General features: G+C 41.0%; 1 protein-coding gene across 1 annotated transcript in view; it reads left to right on the top strand.

The window, feature by feature from the left end:
- Positions 1-17,850, top strand: part of LOC146315727 (uncharacterized) — a 97,405-nt gene extending 79,555 nt beyond the window's left edge. The window contains exons 3-5 of the mRNA XM_084736073.1: positions 3,222-3,358; positions 7,369-7,493; positions 12,028-17,850. Of these exons, the coding sequence (XP_084592199.1) occupies positions 3,222-3,358; positions 7,369-7,493; positions 12,028-16,547 (4,782 nt within the window). The 3' untranslated portion in view covers positions 16,548-17,850. The remainder of the gene's footprint in view (positions 1-3,221; positions 3,359-7,368; positions 7,494-12,027) is intronic.
- Positions 17,851-18,331: the final 481 nt, after the last annotated feature.

The raw sequence follows: 18,331 nt of genomic DNA, 5'->3' as shown, positions 1-18,331 counted from the left end.
TTACTGTATTTCCAATAGTTTAGAACATTGGTTCCCTTCCCGTAGGGGGTGCTAGATATCACCCGGGCTCCCCAAGACTTTCACTGCTCTGAGGTCATCAAAATTATTTGATTCATTTATACAGCAGCCTGTATACCTGCCTGCCTGTACTTTTTATTTCTCAGACACAGCGAGACTTAAGTTAAATCCAATTTTTCTAAAAGTAATGTTGACAATTTTTAAGACCTGTCAAAATTATATTAATTACATTTACTTTTTAAAAAGACATTATAAGGCCTAAAATTCAGATAATTGGATTTTACACTTTTTAAGGACCTGTAGAAACCCTGCTATGTTACCTCTCTGATAATGAGTCATTATTATTCTTTTGGTAAGGGTGAGTGTGTATAAGCTGCTCTGTTGGGTTGTTAAAAAGATCTAAAAGACAGATATTTAGAAAGGTAAATGTTCTAAGAATGGAAACAATTTGACTTGAGATTTTAGTTTATTTTGCACAGTAAATTGGATTGAACGCTTTTGGTATGTGTGTGTGTGTGTGTGTGTGTGTGTGTGTGTGTGTGTGTGTGTGTGTGTGTGTGTGGGCTGGGACGGGCTCAGCTTTCTTTAGAGACAAGTAGAGGTGGGCTCCATGGAAAAAAAAGGTTGGAAACCACTGATTTAGAAAACCACACTGGCACCTATACCTGTCTTTGTAGGCTATATGGCATTTTAAGTGGAGCAGCTTTCTTTATTGTGTGTTGTATTTATGTACTATGAATGTTTTCCTTAATGATTTACAAATGATTAGAGAAGCTGCTTTCGTTTCCATACATGCAGTAATGTCGCCTCAGCAAATATGTGGGACATTCAAGCAGTAAAACTACAAACTGCAGATTTAAGGACACAATTAAATAATCAACGAAACTGTGCTGCTACCTTGTGCGTAAAGGCTCACACAGCGTCTATCCCTCTCTGGGGTAACAAACCTTCTTAACCACCTGAAACCCATTCGCCATTAAACAGAGTGTAATTTTTATGACCTGACCCGCCCACCCTGCAGAAAGACCACTGTCTCTGGGGCTGTAACTGCAGTCTGTGCACCACCGTGGAGCATTCGAGGTCTGCTAGTAAACAAATAATAATCAACAGTAACTCATTTAATTCTGAACCAGTTTTCATGGTTTGTTATGAACCCTGAAAATTGAACATGATAGTGGTTTTGTATTGGAATTAAATTCACTTGCCAGGGGGATCTAATCAGCTCTTTGCCAAAACATTAACCCTTTGAATAGTCACTACATCTTACGGACATGCAGGCTCTGACAAACATCAGGTGTTACTTTTGTAGAGTTTCAGCTTTTGTGAGTTTCTTCAAAAAGGTCTATACCTATTATCTTAAAGTCAGAAAAAAATCAGTAAAGCTGCCTGGTTGCTTGTAACGTTCTAAATAAATCACAAAATGCTCTTAATCAGAGGTTTTCAAAGTGGGAGACGAGCCTCTCCAGGGGGGCTCAAAACAGTTTCAGGCAAAGCTCAGTGAATAGAAATGAAAAAAATATTACATTAGTTATCAGAAGGAAAATACATAGAATAGCCTAAACGTGTGTGTATGTGTGACTTGGTTAAAGAGATAGTTCAGAGAGACAGAGATTTGGGGGATTTGACTGTTTCTCACAGAGTCTGAAACTAATAAACGCCTTTGGACAGGCCTTTAAAAAAAAGTATTTGGTGTATTCTGATGTTATGTCAAACAACAATATCAGGCTCAGTTGCTGGGTATTTTTGAGATAATCATGATCTCATAGTCATCCAGAAATACAAGAAAGCTAGGAAATCAAGAAATATGTTTCCAAGCTTTGTCTGAGTGGAGCCCCTCAAACTTTAAAAACCCCTATTATAAATAAATGACTATATTTAAATTGAGAAGTTTGGACTTATCCTCCGTTTTTTATTTATATATGGTTACAATACCATTACACGATTCATTGAATAAATAAAATTGAGACTATATTATACAAAAAACTTGATTCAAAACTTTGCATACATCTAGACTAAAAAAAAATTACATTATACCATAATATACAAGAAAAACTTTATTATTAAAATAATTTTTTATTAAGTTTTATTAAAACTTTGCAAATCTCCACTTGTTGCATCTATCAATTTTGATGGCATTGCAGTAGCTGCACTACTCTCTACTGAGTACATTTATCTATTCAGACACAGTTTTGTGCAGCTTGTACAACCTTAAATGAAGTATAGTTTGTCTCAATCAATTTTATTTTCATGCAACAGTCAGCAAAATTAACATTATGTTGTTTCTAATCAATCTAAACATTATTCTGTACATCCTAAAATACTTTAAGAAGCATATATCCATTCTCTTATTTACCTGCATCATGAATGTGTTGATTTAACTCTTATTTCTTAAGCTCATAGTCTGACTTGTTTTTGCATCAGTCTGCAGTCTATCGTGAGGTTTCCTTGTTATTTTCCCTGTCCACCCCTCACACTGTAGGTACACCTTTCTAAGAAATGTTGAGGCTATACTGCCAGCTTTAAAATAACACACTACATCTGTCTTCCTGCCTGTCTCATTGTCCCTCGGTGTCTGTATCTGTCTGTCTGTCTGCCTGTGTGTTTTATCCGTCTGTCTATTTTGGTCTGTTTATCTATTTGTCGGTTTCTCTGCCCGCCTCGCTCCCTGTCTGTCTGTCTGTCTTTTGTCATCTGTCTGTCTGTGATATGAACCCACTGGTATTTTATTAATATTATTTGTGACACACACACACACACACACACACACACACACACACACACACACACACACACAGTATCAGTATCTCCGGCTTGCAGACAGCTTGCAGACAGAGCTCAGTAAGTGAATTAAGCTGGTCTGGACTCTACTAAAGCTGACACTGGCTGACTTAGTAAACACACATAAACACACACAAAGAAATGACACACACACACACACACACACACACACACACACACACACACACACACACATACACACACACACACACACAACATTATACTTACACACAGAGCAGATAAATAATTGCAGAGCGGACAGTTCACACACACACAAGCACACACACATGAGTAGAAACTAAATTCAGAAGCACATAATTTGACTGTTTTACCCTCTTGACCTCTTAATTCTTCCTGATAAAATAATACTCACACCATTGCATCTGCGACCAATAACAATCATAATCCGTGTGCTTGTCCTCCAGCGCCTCAAGGAGCTGAAACAGAGGGAGTTTTACAGAGCGCTGGCCTGCAGGAGGCAGAGGAGACGCAGAGAGGAGAAGAGAGAGGAGAGAGCCCTGAGGAGGCTCCACAAGCATGAAGAGAGGAGGACGGGAGAGTGGTGAGTAACATTCACCACTACACCGTCACTGAAGGGACCAAACTGACTGCATCTCAGTGCTAGACTACATTTGAGGTAGTAGTTTACTTGAGAGTCTAATTATTCTACTTAGAAAGCTACTTTCTACATTTAAGATAAGATAAGATAGAACTTTTTAAATCCTGAATAAATCAGAACTTGTGCCAGGGATTTCTCCAAAATTACAGTAACATAACAACAAAACATTAAATATGATGGGAATAAAATATAAAAATGTACTTTAAACTTCTTACTTCACTTCATGTGTCTGACAGCAATTACATTAAAAATAAGATTTATACATGAAAGAACATATGAGGAGCTAATAAGTTGTTTTCTTATATATTAATATACTGTACCTAAAATATATATAAATTAGAGCTAAAATGATTGGTTGATTGTCAAAAAATTAATTGCTAACTAGTTTGATAATATTCATAATAAGTCATTGTCATGTAAAAACATTTCATGATTCATTGTAGCTTGACAAATGTGAGGATTTCTAGCTTGTCATTGCAGTTATTTTAATAATTTAAATGTATGTTTACTAGCTTTGAGGTGGACTGTTGGTTGGACAAATATCAATAAATACAATGGATTACTTGAGGAAATAATCAGGACATAAATTCATATCAGAATCAGGTTTATTGCAAAGCAGGTTTACACTTATGAGGGATTTGCCTTGGTCATTTTGGTGCATAAGAATGAGCATAGTAATTAAAAAAAAAATCTGGAGAAAGATTAAAAGCAAGTACAGTGAGTCAGAAACACAAAAATGAAAATAAACAATAACGTGGAAAAATATGATAAAATATGATCAAACTATGTTTGTTATTTACAAGGAAGGGCCATACAGTTTTGTGCAGGGATGTCAAAAGTGTTCATCAAGAAAGGAAAGGAAAATAAAAAAAATAAGGAAAATGATTAGCTAAAAATGAGTTCCACCTCAACCAACTCCAACAGTTAAATCTCATTTTTCTAAATATGTAATAAGGATATTGCATAGAAGCAGGTCATTCCTGTGAAATGAACCCAGACAGGGTGATGCAGGACCCTGACATGAAGCTCACTGGACATTATCTCACTTATTGCGTAGTTACTTACCAAAGGAAATCAATAAATTGGCACTACGTATTGATTTTTAAAAGGTTTTTTGGATTTAAAAGTTATTTTATTGCGCCTTGTGAATCAATGACCATAACAAATGTCCATAGCAGTGGCCTGGTTTTCATAGAACAGCCTGCTATAAATAAAAAAGAGACCTTAGAATACTGCAGTTGACCATCAGAATCGAGTATTTAACAAAGCCATGTAATAAAGCCTGGTATATCTTATTTTCAGGTGATTATACACCAATTAAAAATACATGCTGAACCTTCAATGTCCCATTCCATTTACAATACCAAAACCTTTTCAGAGAGCTAACATGCACAATCGCAGCACCCTGACTCAGCCTGACCTGAATAGAATAGAGCCTTAATTAGCATCATTGGTAACACCTATGTTTAACCTACTATTTCATGTCAAAATGGCTGCTGCATAAAAATCTACACCAGGACCCTGAAACTGGAGCAGCGAATTGGAATTCAGCCATGTTCAATTTTGCTGTATACACCTGTGCTTTTTCTACTCTGACATGTTCAAATGTCTTCTGTAAAAAGGATGACTGATCAGGGATGACTAATGTACTTTATTAAGTCATTTGTGAAATATGAACCTATGACAGCAGAAGTTACAAACGCACCTCAGATGGGTTCTCGAACACAGGGAGCATCCTGCAGTGTTTCTGTCAAATTTACTTTACAGCTGTGTGTTAATGTTGCTGAAAAATCTACATATCTCTGTGTGTTCATGTGCTGGTGGGAAGCGCCGACATCTGGGAGATTCAAGTGGGCTGCAAAACAGTGTTGATCTCACGTGCTGTTTGTCTTAAAAAAAAAAAAAAAAAAGAAAAGTCGGGAGGGGGGGAGAAAAACCCTGCAAGACAAATGATAAACAAACACAGAGGTCTGGAAACACATGATGCGGATTTGGCTGCTTCTTCCCAAAAACATGTTCTGATGAGAGTTCATCTGGCGAGCTACCAAACAGAGAATTTGGTTTCTCAAAATATATACGATAGCACTTGAATGCAAAATTTGAGCTCGGAGCTGCAAGTCAAAACCTGAAGACGCCCACGCCAAAAAAAAAAAAAAAAAAAAAAACTGCAAGTCTCCGCCAGAAAATAGTCCCTGAAGACACGATCAAACATCCATGACTTTCAAATCCCTGCATGAAAGTTAGAATTTTAATATAGATGAGACTCTCTGACCACTGAGCCAAATTTGAATCTAAATATATTTAAAACTCTTCATGTGACTGACGTGTTTGTTTCACAGGATTGTGCATGATGAGTAAAAATAAAACAGGAGAAAACAGATCAGTAACTAGCTCCCTGGTTACGACGAGCGTTGGCACAGCAACCAATGAAGTGCGTCTTGCTGTGCTTAATGGGGATAATCAGCACGGCTGTAAAGTGCTTCTGACCAATCACGGTGTGGGTCTGAACCCACTCGCTGTACAGAAAGTCGTGTATCAGTATCGGCTGTCACTGCCATTTTCAGATGTGCAACAATGCAGTTTGGCTCCTGGCACAAAGGCAGGGAGAGGAGAACCATGGCCAAATTGATTTTCAGCTGGATTTCAGCTCCGCTCTCCTCCCGCCCTCCTCTCCTTGTTTCCTCTCCTTTCCTTCTCTTCCTTTCCTCTCCTCTTTATTTCTTTACTATTAATCTTCTCCTCTCCTGTGCTGCCTTTTCCTTTTGTCATCTTCTCTTCCCTTCATTTTGTTATCCGTTCCTCTCCTCTTTTTCCTTCCATCTTTTCTCCCTCTTTCCTCACCTCTCCTAACCTTTTCATTGGTTCCTTTCCTTTCCTTCCTCCTCTCCTCACTCATTCTTTTCCTCATCACTTGTCTTGTTTCTTCCTCTCTTCCTTTTTATTTCACCCTCTTCTCTTCCCTTTTCTTCACTTCCTGTCTGTTCTTTCACCCTCTCATTTCCTCCTCTCCTCCTTGTTCTTCCCTTTCCTCCTTTCCTTTCATCCTCCATTCACTTTTTTCCTTCCCCCTTTTTATTTATTCACTTTCATCCTCTCCTCTCATTTCTTTCTGCTCATCTTTTTACATTTCCTCTTTTACTCTCCTCTCATTCTCATCACTTTCTTGTTTCTTCATCCTTATTTTTATTTGTTTCCTTTCATCCTCTCCTCCTTCTTTTTGTTCTTTCAATCTCTCCTTTCTTCCTCACCTCCTTTTCTTTTCTCTTTCCTCCTTTCCTTTCCTCTCCTCCTCCCTTTTTCACTTGTTCCCTTTCATTCTCTCCACTCCTCCCTCATTCCTTTCCACTCATCTTATTATCCTCTCCTCTTTTCTCCTGTCATTCTTGTTTACTCCTCTCCTCTCATCTTCTTTTTTGTCCTTTCTCCCTCTTCACTTTTCTCTTTCTTCCTATCCTTATGTCCTCTCGTCATTTCCTTTCCTTTCTCCCCTCCTCCCTTTTCATGTTTACTTTAATTCTCTCCTCTCCTTTCCTTTTCCCTCCTCCTTCATTCCCTTCCACTCATCCTTTTACTCTTTTAATCTAATCTTATCCTCCTCATCACTTGTCTACACTTTTCTTGTCCTCTCTGTTCTTTTCCTTTCCTTTCCTCCTGTCCTCCTCTTTTCATTTGTTCCCTTTAATCTCATGTCCTCTCCTTATCCCTCCTTTCCACTCATCCTTCTATCATTTCCTCTTTCACTCTCCTCTTGTTCTCCTCATCACTTGTCTCCTTGTTTCCTCCTCTCCTCATCACCCTTTTCCTCCTACTTTCCTTTATTACTTCTCATCTCCTCTTTCCTCTTATCTTTTCCTTCCTTCATCTTTTTCACTTCTTTATGCTTCTTTTTCACCTTTTCCTATCCTCTCCTCCTTTCATCCTCTCCTTTTCTTCCTCTGCTCTCCCCTTCTCAGCGCTCCAGGTTCTGGTCCCATGTTCCGGTCCACCACAGTGGCAGTGGAACCAGCAGACCAGAGCAGACCAGACTTTGTGCAGAACTGGGCCGACATCCACACAAGCAGCACCACACTGGGAACAAGTAAGCACTCTTATCTGCTTAAAAGACATGTACCCAGCTGCTTAAATAGTTTATGAGCATGTGTTTGGTTTTGGTGATGGAGATATCACTCTTGATATTGGGGGATTAAACAGAGTGCGGTCTGCTGCAGTCACGCTGAAATGTCTGTATTAACAGCAGACTTTAGACAAGAAATGATCAGCTCTGAATTCTTTGCAGAAGATGTAAAATGCACACAAATGAGAGGGAAGAAGTGGTAACAACATAACAGAAACGTGTAGATACTGGGCAATTATACACTGAATGAAAGATTACTCTGGAGGCTCAGTCACACTAGCAGAATTTCAGACTGAAATCAATTGATTTCAGTGGAATTGATGTAGTAAATCAGCTCAGAGCTTTTGCACAGAGTTCAACTTAGGTGAACTTTATCACACAAATCCCTGACATCGACCAATTGGAAACTGCCTTGACAGTGCTGACCTTTGGGTGAATACAGAGCCCCAGAATAAAGGAAGCCATTGTTTTATTTGAGCCACAGCACCCGAAATGATATAACCCCGCTCTGCTGGAGTGTAAACTGCTCCACAAAAGAGATGTTGTATGGTTTAACAGGAGGACTGGATGGTATAAATCAGAGGTGTGGACATGAGTCACATGACTGTAGACTTGACTTGACAAAATAAAAACACGACTTGCAACCTGATGTAGACTTTAACATCAGTGGCGTATCACTTCACTTGGACTTGAGGCTTTTGACTTGAAAATTGACAATTTTCCCCAAGCCCAATGAAAAATTATGTTATTTAAAAAGCCACAAATCACTTAATTTCCTTTCGTTTACATAATCAACTAACATTAATGCTTTTCCTCCTTAGCAAGTTGTCACGTCATTCACCAGACCTACTTTGTTCGAATTGATCCAACAGCATCTACTCAAGTAAAAGAGAACCATGAGGAATGTTGCACTACTATGCTCTACATGGAAAAAAACAAAAACAAAAAAAACTAAAGATAATTTTGTTTGTATACACAAAACTTTGTAGGGTCAACAAAAAACTAATGACAATATGCAAAATGTGTAGATCAAAAATTATAGACAGAGATGCAGAAACTTCCAATTTTGTTTGATATTTGAAGTTACACAAAGGACCAAAAGAGGTGCAGATCAAGTTGATCTATGGTTTGGTTCATTTTTTGATGCTTTTGACTTTTGGACCAGTTACGATAAGTTCTGGCAGAACCAGAAAAGGAAAAAGCAATGCAACAAAACAAAATGAGCCGTGATAGCAATGAGGACATGTGAAGTAACGGTGGGAAATAACTCACAAAAATTCTCACACTTTTCATCTAGTACCCAAGATTCCCCAAGAGGATGTAAGAGAGATGGACTGAACTGAATTGACATTATGCCAGCATCAGACACATCTAATCAATCAACCAATCAACTGTAATTACATAGAAATGCAGCTCAAAAAGGTGATGACGACAGGATGTAGATATTTTTAGTGCGCTGCATAAGTGCAAGGTGGCTAGCCTAACTGGATCAAATCTAAACAAAATTTTAGACCTTTGTTTGGACCTCAGTTCGGACTTTCAAGTGTGAAAAGGCACCGAGAAAGTCAAAGAAACGTTCAGTAATCTTCTTTTCAATTATACAACTCTACAAAAACCATCCCCATTACAAACTCTCTGCACGCCGTGATAGTGTTTCTTTATCACAATCAGTAATAGAACATAAACATGGTGATTGTACAGCCGCAGTTGTAGTTTCTAGTTTGTAATCTGACAAGGCAAACCTTCCCTCTGCTTCTTTATAAGGTGAAGGTTAAGTGAATGAAAGAATGTAAACAGAGTTAGTATGAGGAATATAATTAAAGCAGAACATAGCCTCATCCTGCATGATTCATCCCTCCAGGGCTGTTGTGGTGCTATCATCAGGTGAATCAAATCAAATCCTATGCCATCATTATCTACTGTATACTCACTAGAAGCTTTGCATTAGATATAAATCCAGTTAAACTGTGTTAATTTATTACTCATTTAGTGACCAAAGGTGTAAATGGTCACTGTTGGATGTTACCAAGTTTTCAATCCCACTTATTTCACACCGACATGCAAAGGATTTTGCTGTAGTGCTTGCTGGTCTGACTGCAAGATTTTTTTGCTGCAGAGCTCTAACTTTTACTACCTTTACTTTTTCTACTTTTTTAGTAATGGATTACTTTTCAAACAATATGCAAAAGGAAGCGGCAGGTACACCTAGCTGAAGCTAATGCAGTCAGTATTTTGTCCATGCATTTATATAAATGATAGTGAACTAAATCACATCTCTCATTATAACCCAGTTCAATAGAACAGAAGCTCTAATCTCTCTTAAAAGATACCTACTTTTGAATACACAATCTGTAGGTAAGGGACAAGATTTTGGTTTTGGAAGTGTTTTAGTTTCTGTTTGTAGTCTGTTTGTAGTCCAGTAAAAAGAGTCTGATGACAGTTTAGCTTTTTATCAGCTTTTTTTTTTTTTTTAATTCAGCTGCATTCATCAATTCAGTTGTTGTCTCTCTTGTTGTTTCTCAACACCGACTCCATTCACGTTCTTAAGTTCCTAATCAGACTGTAAAAAATGACTGGTGCCCAGAGGAGGAGGTCATGACCCAAATATCCATTATCCCTTAAGCCCCAAAACATTTCTTATTGACTGAGGCTAAATCATCATCAAACAATAGCCAAGGGGTTTCAAGACAAACTATATCCTCCAAAATTGAGATTAATTTATTATCAGTATACAACACAGGGCTGCATAAAAGAAAGTCAGTCCCTTCATGCTACACACACATATATCACATATACAGATATTTAAAACCTGAATAGACCAGGATAAAATATATAATTTGGTAAAATAAAAACAATGTACATAGTTATTATATATACACAAATACACCCAGGAATTTGCGTCAGGTTGAATGTAAATGGTGGTGAGATGGTGATGATAATATAGTCGACACCTCTTTGTGCACAAAGCATCATCATAAAATCTGCCTCCCCTCGTCCTGTCAAAATCTTGCTTGTGCGTCCTGTTGGCTCTGTAAGATGTAGGCACAACAGTCTATTGTTTCATGTTGCTTGTTCCATGTTGTCAGTTTAACTTTCCTGACTGGGCATTAGCCAGGAACAGCCTTAAGTCATGGCTCTTATCCCTCTTATCTTCCGCTCATCCTGGGGTGGTCTGCAGCAGTGCGTCCAGCTGATCTGGTTGGATGTTCGAAAGATGCTGTGTGCATTGGTGATCATCTCAAAGTTTGCTCTTTAATCCAAACCCAACTCTTACTTTTCTAATGCCTATGACTGTATTTCTGTTGCAGGTGATACGTTTCATCAATACAACCAAAAACATAACAGGTTAAAACAAAAATGTAGCAACATTTGAGGGAGCTATTAGCCACAGCATCTGAATGCACCACCATTGTTGATTACCATGAAGTGGAATCAATATCTCTTTAAAACAGCTTCAACAGAAACTGAACATTACCGTAGGATATATTACAGGGATGCTGTATTGAACTGCATTAGTTTTAGTCAGCTGTTCTAATAAACTGGCAACTGAGTGGATATGAATGTCATTCTGTGAATAAAAGACTGAGTTTGGAGGAGTATTTTCCAGTCAAATTTATCATTCAGTCTGAATTTGTTCTGATTCAGGAGGTGATATCAGTTCCCCTCAGTCCGTCTCAAGTGGATTTTAGGGTGCAAGATAAATTCATTTTTTTATAAATAAAGAAAGCATGACATGAAATTTGGCAGCAGAATACCCTGCAGTTTCAAAGAAACAATCAATTGTCACCCTGTCTGAAAATATATCAGTTAGTAAACTTTTCTTTTCTCATTTTAAACTTGAAACTGGCAGAAAAGTTTTTACAACTGCATTTAAAGTCAACCCGTCTCCGAGTGCTAAATTTATTTCCACATTTGGCATTGGAAGAGCAATAATTCATTTGTAGGCTTCTCTTCAAAAACTCAAATATTTGACAAAAGGGGTTTCTGGTGTTAGTGGAAGGCACATTATGGATTACTTTTGAAGTTATGAGTCATCTTAAAACCTTCACTTGAGAAATAATGGTCTGAATCATCTGCCACACTGATGTATAGACAGATGAATGTCTGGCAGCATGTTGTGTTCCAAAATGGATATATAAAAAAGGATATTACATGTTAGAATAAAACCCTTAATCTTAATTTTTTCTCCCTGTTTCTAAGAGAGCTACACATTTATCTCTCTGCTTATGTTTTTTCATAAGTCCATCCTACACCCATAAATCACATTCAGATGTGTTAAAGGCAACAAAAGAGTAATGGTGAAGAGCCAGAACGCTGAATAAATGCATAAGGAGCTTACTGTATGGGAAATCTTAAAAATGAATGCTATTCTTCTACATGTATCCTTTCCTACTCCGTTCTTTATAGTCAGGTTAGGCAGATAATCCTGTTATGTCTTGCATGTAAATGTATCCAGTGTCAGCTACGGTAATCCTTTGTTCTCTCTCTTTCCATCTAGAGCCTCAAACCCCGCTGATCCAGCCCTTCCTTCCCCTGGACCCTGCACTGGAAACAAGACTCCTGAGCAACACGCAATGGGCGTATGGCCAAATGGACACCGACAACACCACAACTACTGCTGCTGAGTCCTGCATCCTCAACAAGACTCAGATGGAGTACAATGACCTTACATCAGGCGCCATAACACCTAGTACCACCACCACCAGTGACACCATGAACTCTGATAACACAGATATCAACACTTCTACCAAAACCAGCCACTTTAACAAGATCCCCTGGGCTCATCATTATTTACGCAACCCCATTACTCCCAATAACATCCCAACAACTGCCACTAACACCACCACTAATGGCTCCATTATCAACAAAACCACCATGACTAGCATTAGCAAGAAGATCACCACCACCACCGCCATTTCAAACACAGCTGACATCAGTGTCAACAGTAGCAGAGGAGTGTGTGGAACCTCAGATGTCCCGTCTGTCCCCAGCAGAGTCCGTCCCGTCTCCTTCTCGCTGCCCAAAAGGAGCTGTGTCCTCCTCCACCAATCAGCCGCCGTCTTCATCCAAGCTGGGCGAGGCTCTGGCTTGTCGGGTAAGCAGGAAGGCGTGACGGTGCAAGAAAGGGCCAAAGATTTGGCAGAAAAAGTCACAGATCAGCGGATCAAATCCCCAGTATCTGCAGATGTGGACAGTGTAGGTGTGGATCACTGGGACACTGGAAACCAGTGCGGTGTGGACAGTAAAACTGCAATCCAGCACTCCGAGGCTGGAGCCAATATGTCTACTGAGAGGGGAACTGAAGGACTCTCTGGGACTGGAGCCCAGGTTTCTTTATGTAATCGCAATGTGATCAGAGTTGAGGACACTGTTATCAGTGGGAATGGAGCCCAGCTCTCCTTATGTAATGACAATGGGACTGGAGCCCAAGTCGGCAGTGAAAGTGGGGCTGGAGCTCATCTTTATTTAAACAGTATGATGCCAGGACATAAATCAGACAGTGTAAGCATAGTGATGTCTAAAGATTCAGCATGCAGAGACAATGAGGCTGAAACCCATGACAATGTGGACAATCAGACGAACCCAATCCAAGAATTGAAAGATCTGCTCTGTCCTACTACAAATCAGCCTCAAAAATCAATTTCTGGTGTTTCAAATGAGACCAAAGAGTCTTCAATCCAAGAACAGCCCAAAGAATCAAACTCCTCTCCATCAAACTGGACAAAAGACTCAATGTCTTTGCCTCCAGTTCGTCCCAAAGAGCCGTTTTGTCGTGTCTTGAGCCGAGACGGTAGCAGGGTTCTTCTGTGGCCGTCAGAGATGGTCAGCTACACCAAGACGTCACCCTCCATCTCCTACAGCATCAACCCTCTACTTTACGACTTCAGAGCACATAACAGGGCCAAAGAAGGGGGTGAGGAAAAGAAAGGAGGACTGGAGGAAGGCAAGGAGAGAATAAAGCCGCCTGTGATCAAACAACCCGGCTGCCAACAGAGGCAGGAAGTTATGGAGAGAGGAAGGGAAGGGAAGATAGATGAAAGGGAAGAAGAGGATGAAGGACGACAGGCAGGAAATCCTATGGAACTTGTAGCCCATTGTAGCGGTGGCGACGCAGTTCCGGACCGCTGCGGCTGCCGTGATGAAAGTGCTTTAAAATTCGTTCCCATTTCCGCGGAATGCCACCTTGCACCAACGCTAGGCCTTCAGAAAACAGGGAGGAGGAGGAGGCGGAAGAGGAGGGGAGGGGTGAGGAGAGGCATGAGGAAGAGGGGGAGGAGGAAAAGAGGAGAAGAGATGGATAGAAAAGATTCTGAAAGGGGAAGAAAGATAATAAGTACTCTTTTTGAGAATCAGATGTTTGAAGGCAGAGGAGAAGAGAGGTTGAAAAGAGAGGGCACAGAGAAAGAGGAGAAGAGAGAAAAAGGGCTGTTAAGTAATCTTGCAGTGCATCGGCTGGTAGGAGAAAGAGAAAAGAGGACGAGGGCAGAAGAGAGAAGGATAAGAGGAGATCAGACAGAGCGGGAGAGGGCAGGTAGAAATGACAAGAAGAGAGGAGAGCTATTAAGTAATCTTCCCGTGAATCGGTGTAATCGGTGTAACCAGCTGTGTCTGCAGGTGAAAAGGGAGGCCAGCCAGCATCAATCCCAGCAATCAGCCTCCGGGTGGGGCCAGGGGCTCAGAAAGCTCCTCTGCAGGGGTGCATCATGTAACTCAGTGATTAGCCCCGTCCCTGGGTCTGTTATACAGATGCCATGCTGTCCTGCAATTACGCCCGACCCAGCTCAGAATGACAGAGAGACGGGGGAGAGTCACAGAAACACACAAGCAGTGATAGAAGAAGGGCGGACAGATGAGGAGCAGAGGAATTTGAGAAAGACAGAGATAAGAGCTGTTCAGGATGCTAAAGAAAACGTGTGCAACCTAGTGATTAGTGGCGTTTCTTTTCCCTGTCAAGACGCAGTGCGTGAGCCAGAAATTTGTCTTGTTCCTGCACCTCACAGGGAAACAGCATGCGATCCAGCGATTAGCCTTGTCCCTGCTCCCTTTAGAGAAACAGCGTGTAGTCAAAGACAAACAATACCTGCAGGACACAGCAATCCGGTGTTAGGCCCGGCCCCACGCTGCTCTGCACAACAGACAGAAACACAACTGAGAATTAGATCAGCCTGCGCAGACATGACCCTCCCTGGTGATGCGATTTCAAAGGAAGTGATGTCGAAGAGAGCAGTAACAGCCGGCAAGAGGAAAAGGGAACCGCCGGAGGCTGGGGAAACACCAAGGAAGAAACGGAAAAGGGGAAGGAGACAAGCGAGGAGAGCCGCTTGTGCTTTGAGGACTTCTGCGCAGAGACAGGAAAGAGCTGGTGTTGGGTTGACCACTGACCTCAGAGGAGACGAGGCCTCTTGCATGCATGAAAAAACAAATGCACTTGAACTCAAAAACAACGAGACAGGGACACTTTTGGGCGACTGCTTCAATCGAAATCCAACTGAGTGCAGCAATGAAAGTGGGACACTTTTGGACAACTGCCTCAATTGCACCCCAACTGAGCTCAGTCCAGAGGGCACCAGGACTGAGAAAAACACTGACTGCCACTTTCTTTGCAGGACAAGTCACTCACTGTGTCGTGAAACAAATAACAGTGAGGAACCGTCTAGTTTTACAACAGACAAACTGAATAACTACTGCCGCTGTGATGACAGCGAAGGCGGCGACTGCAGGGCTGACGGCTACAGTCCGTTTAGCTCTGATCCCTCTGGAGGCAAGGACAAGAGGACGTGCTGGACTGAGGAACTTTACATTGACTCTCACAACTGTGACGCAACAAGTGACCACAGCCAGTGTGATAAAACTCATGGTGATCCTGGCACCTGCAGATCTACCCATGACAATCCTTGCCACGGACCGGACAAAAACACACCGAGCTGCGTCAAAGACAAGGATCACTGTCCCGATCAAGCAGACAGTGACGAACCTACCTGTAACACCAGGGACATACCTGTGGATTCACCTGTGAAAGACTTCTTAACCTGTAGCACCAATGAAACACATGCTGACCACTGTCCATATGAAAGCAACCAAACAGAGAATGAGAAAATGGCGACTGATTCCCTTAACAATGCTAACAAAACCACTGATGTTAGTGTGAAAACTAGGGAAGAATGTAATGAGAGCTGCGGTGAGGATAAAACTAAACTGCAGTGTCACATTCAATACAAAAGCACCCTCTCTGATTCAGCAATTGATTCCAAAACTCACAGGGGTATTGATCAAATTAACGGAAACATCTGTGCTGATATTGACAGTGGTCGGTGTGATCACTTAAACAGTAATGCCACTGATTGTAATCGCTGTGCTGATGTTGTCGATAGGAGTAGCGCCACAAATGCAACTGCCGTACATACAGAGCAGAGAGAGGAAGAAAAAGATGTTGAGAGGGAGAGGAAAGAGGAGGAGGAGAAACAGATCGAGAGGAAAAAGCTAAAGGAGAAGCAAGAGGAATGGGAGAAGGAATGGGTGAGGAGGAAGGAGAAGGAAAAGGAGGACAGGGAGAGGAGGAAGGAGATCGATTTCGAACATCTCTACCCAGAGAAGAGGCCTTGTTTTCCTCACGCCCTCCCTCCACATTGCATCCCCCTCCACGCTCCCCTCCTCCTCCCACCTTCCCTCTCCTCCTCCTCCTCTTTCTCCTTCCACCACACCATCATCCAGCACCACCTCTCCCTCCTCCCACCTCCATCGCACCTCCCCATCCACTCGTACCCTCACCTCCTCCCCTCTTTCTCCCCGCACATCTCGCCTCTTGCTCTTAATCCACCTCCTGCTCCTCCACCACCACCGCCGCCTCCCCCTCCCCCGCCTCTTCCTCCGTCTTTCTACGCCTCATCCCCCATCCCTCTCCTGGATGCCCCCGGTCCGTATCCCTTAGCGACGGCGTTTCACCCCTTGCAGAGTCACCACCCATCCTTATATCCCCCGCCCCATCCTGCGGTCTTGCCCTTACAGATGTTGTTCTGAGAAAATAAAAAAAAATAAAGAAGCAAAGAAACAGACCCAAGAAAGGAACATTTTCCCATTTTCTGGGGAAAAAAGTTGTCAGGTGAAAGCAGCTTTCATGTGTCATTACCTGCATGCCTGAAGCGAGGATGAAATGCGAGGGATAACAATTTCGGGAGGACTTAAGTAGAAAAACAAAACCGAGCTTACTTAAAGCCAAACCTCCGGCAACCTCATCACCCTGCTCATACACTCCAAGCACTGATTCACACATCTGAAAAAATGATGGCTAATTATCTTCATCAGTCGCAATCCTGCTCAAAATGAGCCTCAGGTGTGCAGCCAGCAGAATCGTGGTGGGGATACACAGCTGGGCTCATTCGCCTCAGCAGAAATCAGTAGATGCTCCTGTTTTGCATTTTAAACCAATGATTTGCTCCGTTTAAAGCATGTTAGAAAATTTTAACTATGGTTTGTGACTTTAAAGGACAAATTCATCATTGTACACTCTCGGATATCTTCAATCTGTGATAATAAATGCAGGCTTTTTTTTTGCTTGTTGAAATTTACATTTTTCCCCCCTGAGAGCTTCTACTTCAGTTGGTGATTTTCTACTTTTCCCTGAATGACTTTCAAGACCAACGTGAACTTGTTGCTCTCAGCTCAAGGTTATTAAGAGCTGATAGGTCTAATGCATGACTTTTAAGCTAGCATCTATTTTGCATCACCCCCATCAGGAAGTCTATTTTTGCAATATAGCAGAAGGTTTCTTCCATTAGTCTTTCTAAAAGGTTGACACAAGATCAAAAATTCAAAATTCATGTTAAGATTGATATATCCACTAATGTAGTATAGTACAATTTGAACACCTCATTTAAAAAAAGACAAAGTAATGATTTTGTTAGCACTCATTGACAATATGTGCTGTATTCACATCATACCAGAGATATCAGAACTTTCTGATGGCTAATATCTTCTAGTAGGCTAAAAGAAATGTACAAGTAGGAAGGTTGGGACAAAAGTATCAGGGTGACTGTTCAACATGAACTTTTTCTCTTGTAACACGAAAGCCAGACACAGGCCACGGAGTCCACACAAAGTGTTAGACTTACAGTGTCCGAAGCCTAAGTATTAGTGAGGGTTTAATTTATCATGCTAGCCTGTCTTGGTGCTAGGCAGGGTAAAGTCGACGGTGGCAAGCACAGGATGAAACAAACATGGTGTTACTTCCGTCCTGCCGTATTAAAGATTGCTTTGCTCATTATATTAGCAGGAAATTCCCACGGTTACAGTGACGAAGACCAGCAGAGGTTTCACCAGTCCAGATGCTGGTATACAACTGCATTTAAAAGTGCATTTAATCCCATAGCACTGATTCAAGGAAAGGTAAAAATCAAGTTAAAGTAGACAGAGTAAAAGAAGAAAAACTACTTGGTTAATAAAGTAGTCATTTAAGTTACACTGCCTTCTATAGTACACCAGTTGAAAAACCCAAGATTACATTTTTAGTCCTTTCCTGTCCATTACTCGTAACTTGTTACTACCCACTCTGTTATGCACTATGGTGAGTTTGATGCATTTGACAAATTTCATACGGTTGTGCAGTTTCCAAAACTTAAGTCCATGCACTACCAAGGTGACATACTCTCAATCCCTTACATCTGCTAAAACACCCAAGATAGTCTATTGATAGCTGTCACCATGGTGAAGGTGACACCTTCAGATGCTATAGCAACAATTTCAATTAAATAACAATATAGTGACACATGATTTTACAGGTAAAGAACAAATGGCCCATGCGTCAG

Source organism: Lutjanus erythropterus, chromosome 14 (assembly GCF_056507025.1).
Source record: "Lutjanus erythropterus isolate fLutEry1 chromosome 14, fLutEry1.hap2, whole genome shotgun sequence".
Lineage (NCBI taxonomy): Eukaryota > Metazoa > Chordata > Actinopteri > Lutjaniformes > Lutjanidae > Lutjanus > Lutjanus erythropterus.
Note: the sequence above shows the minus strand (reverse complement) of the source record. Positions and strands in the feature narration are given on the sequence as shown.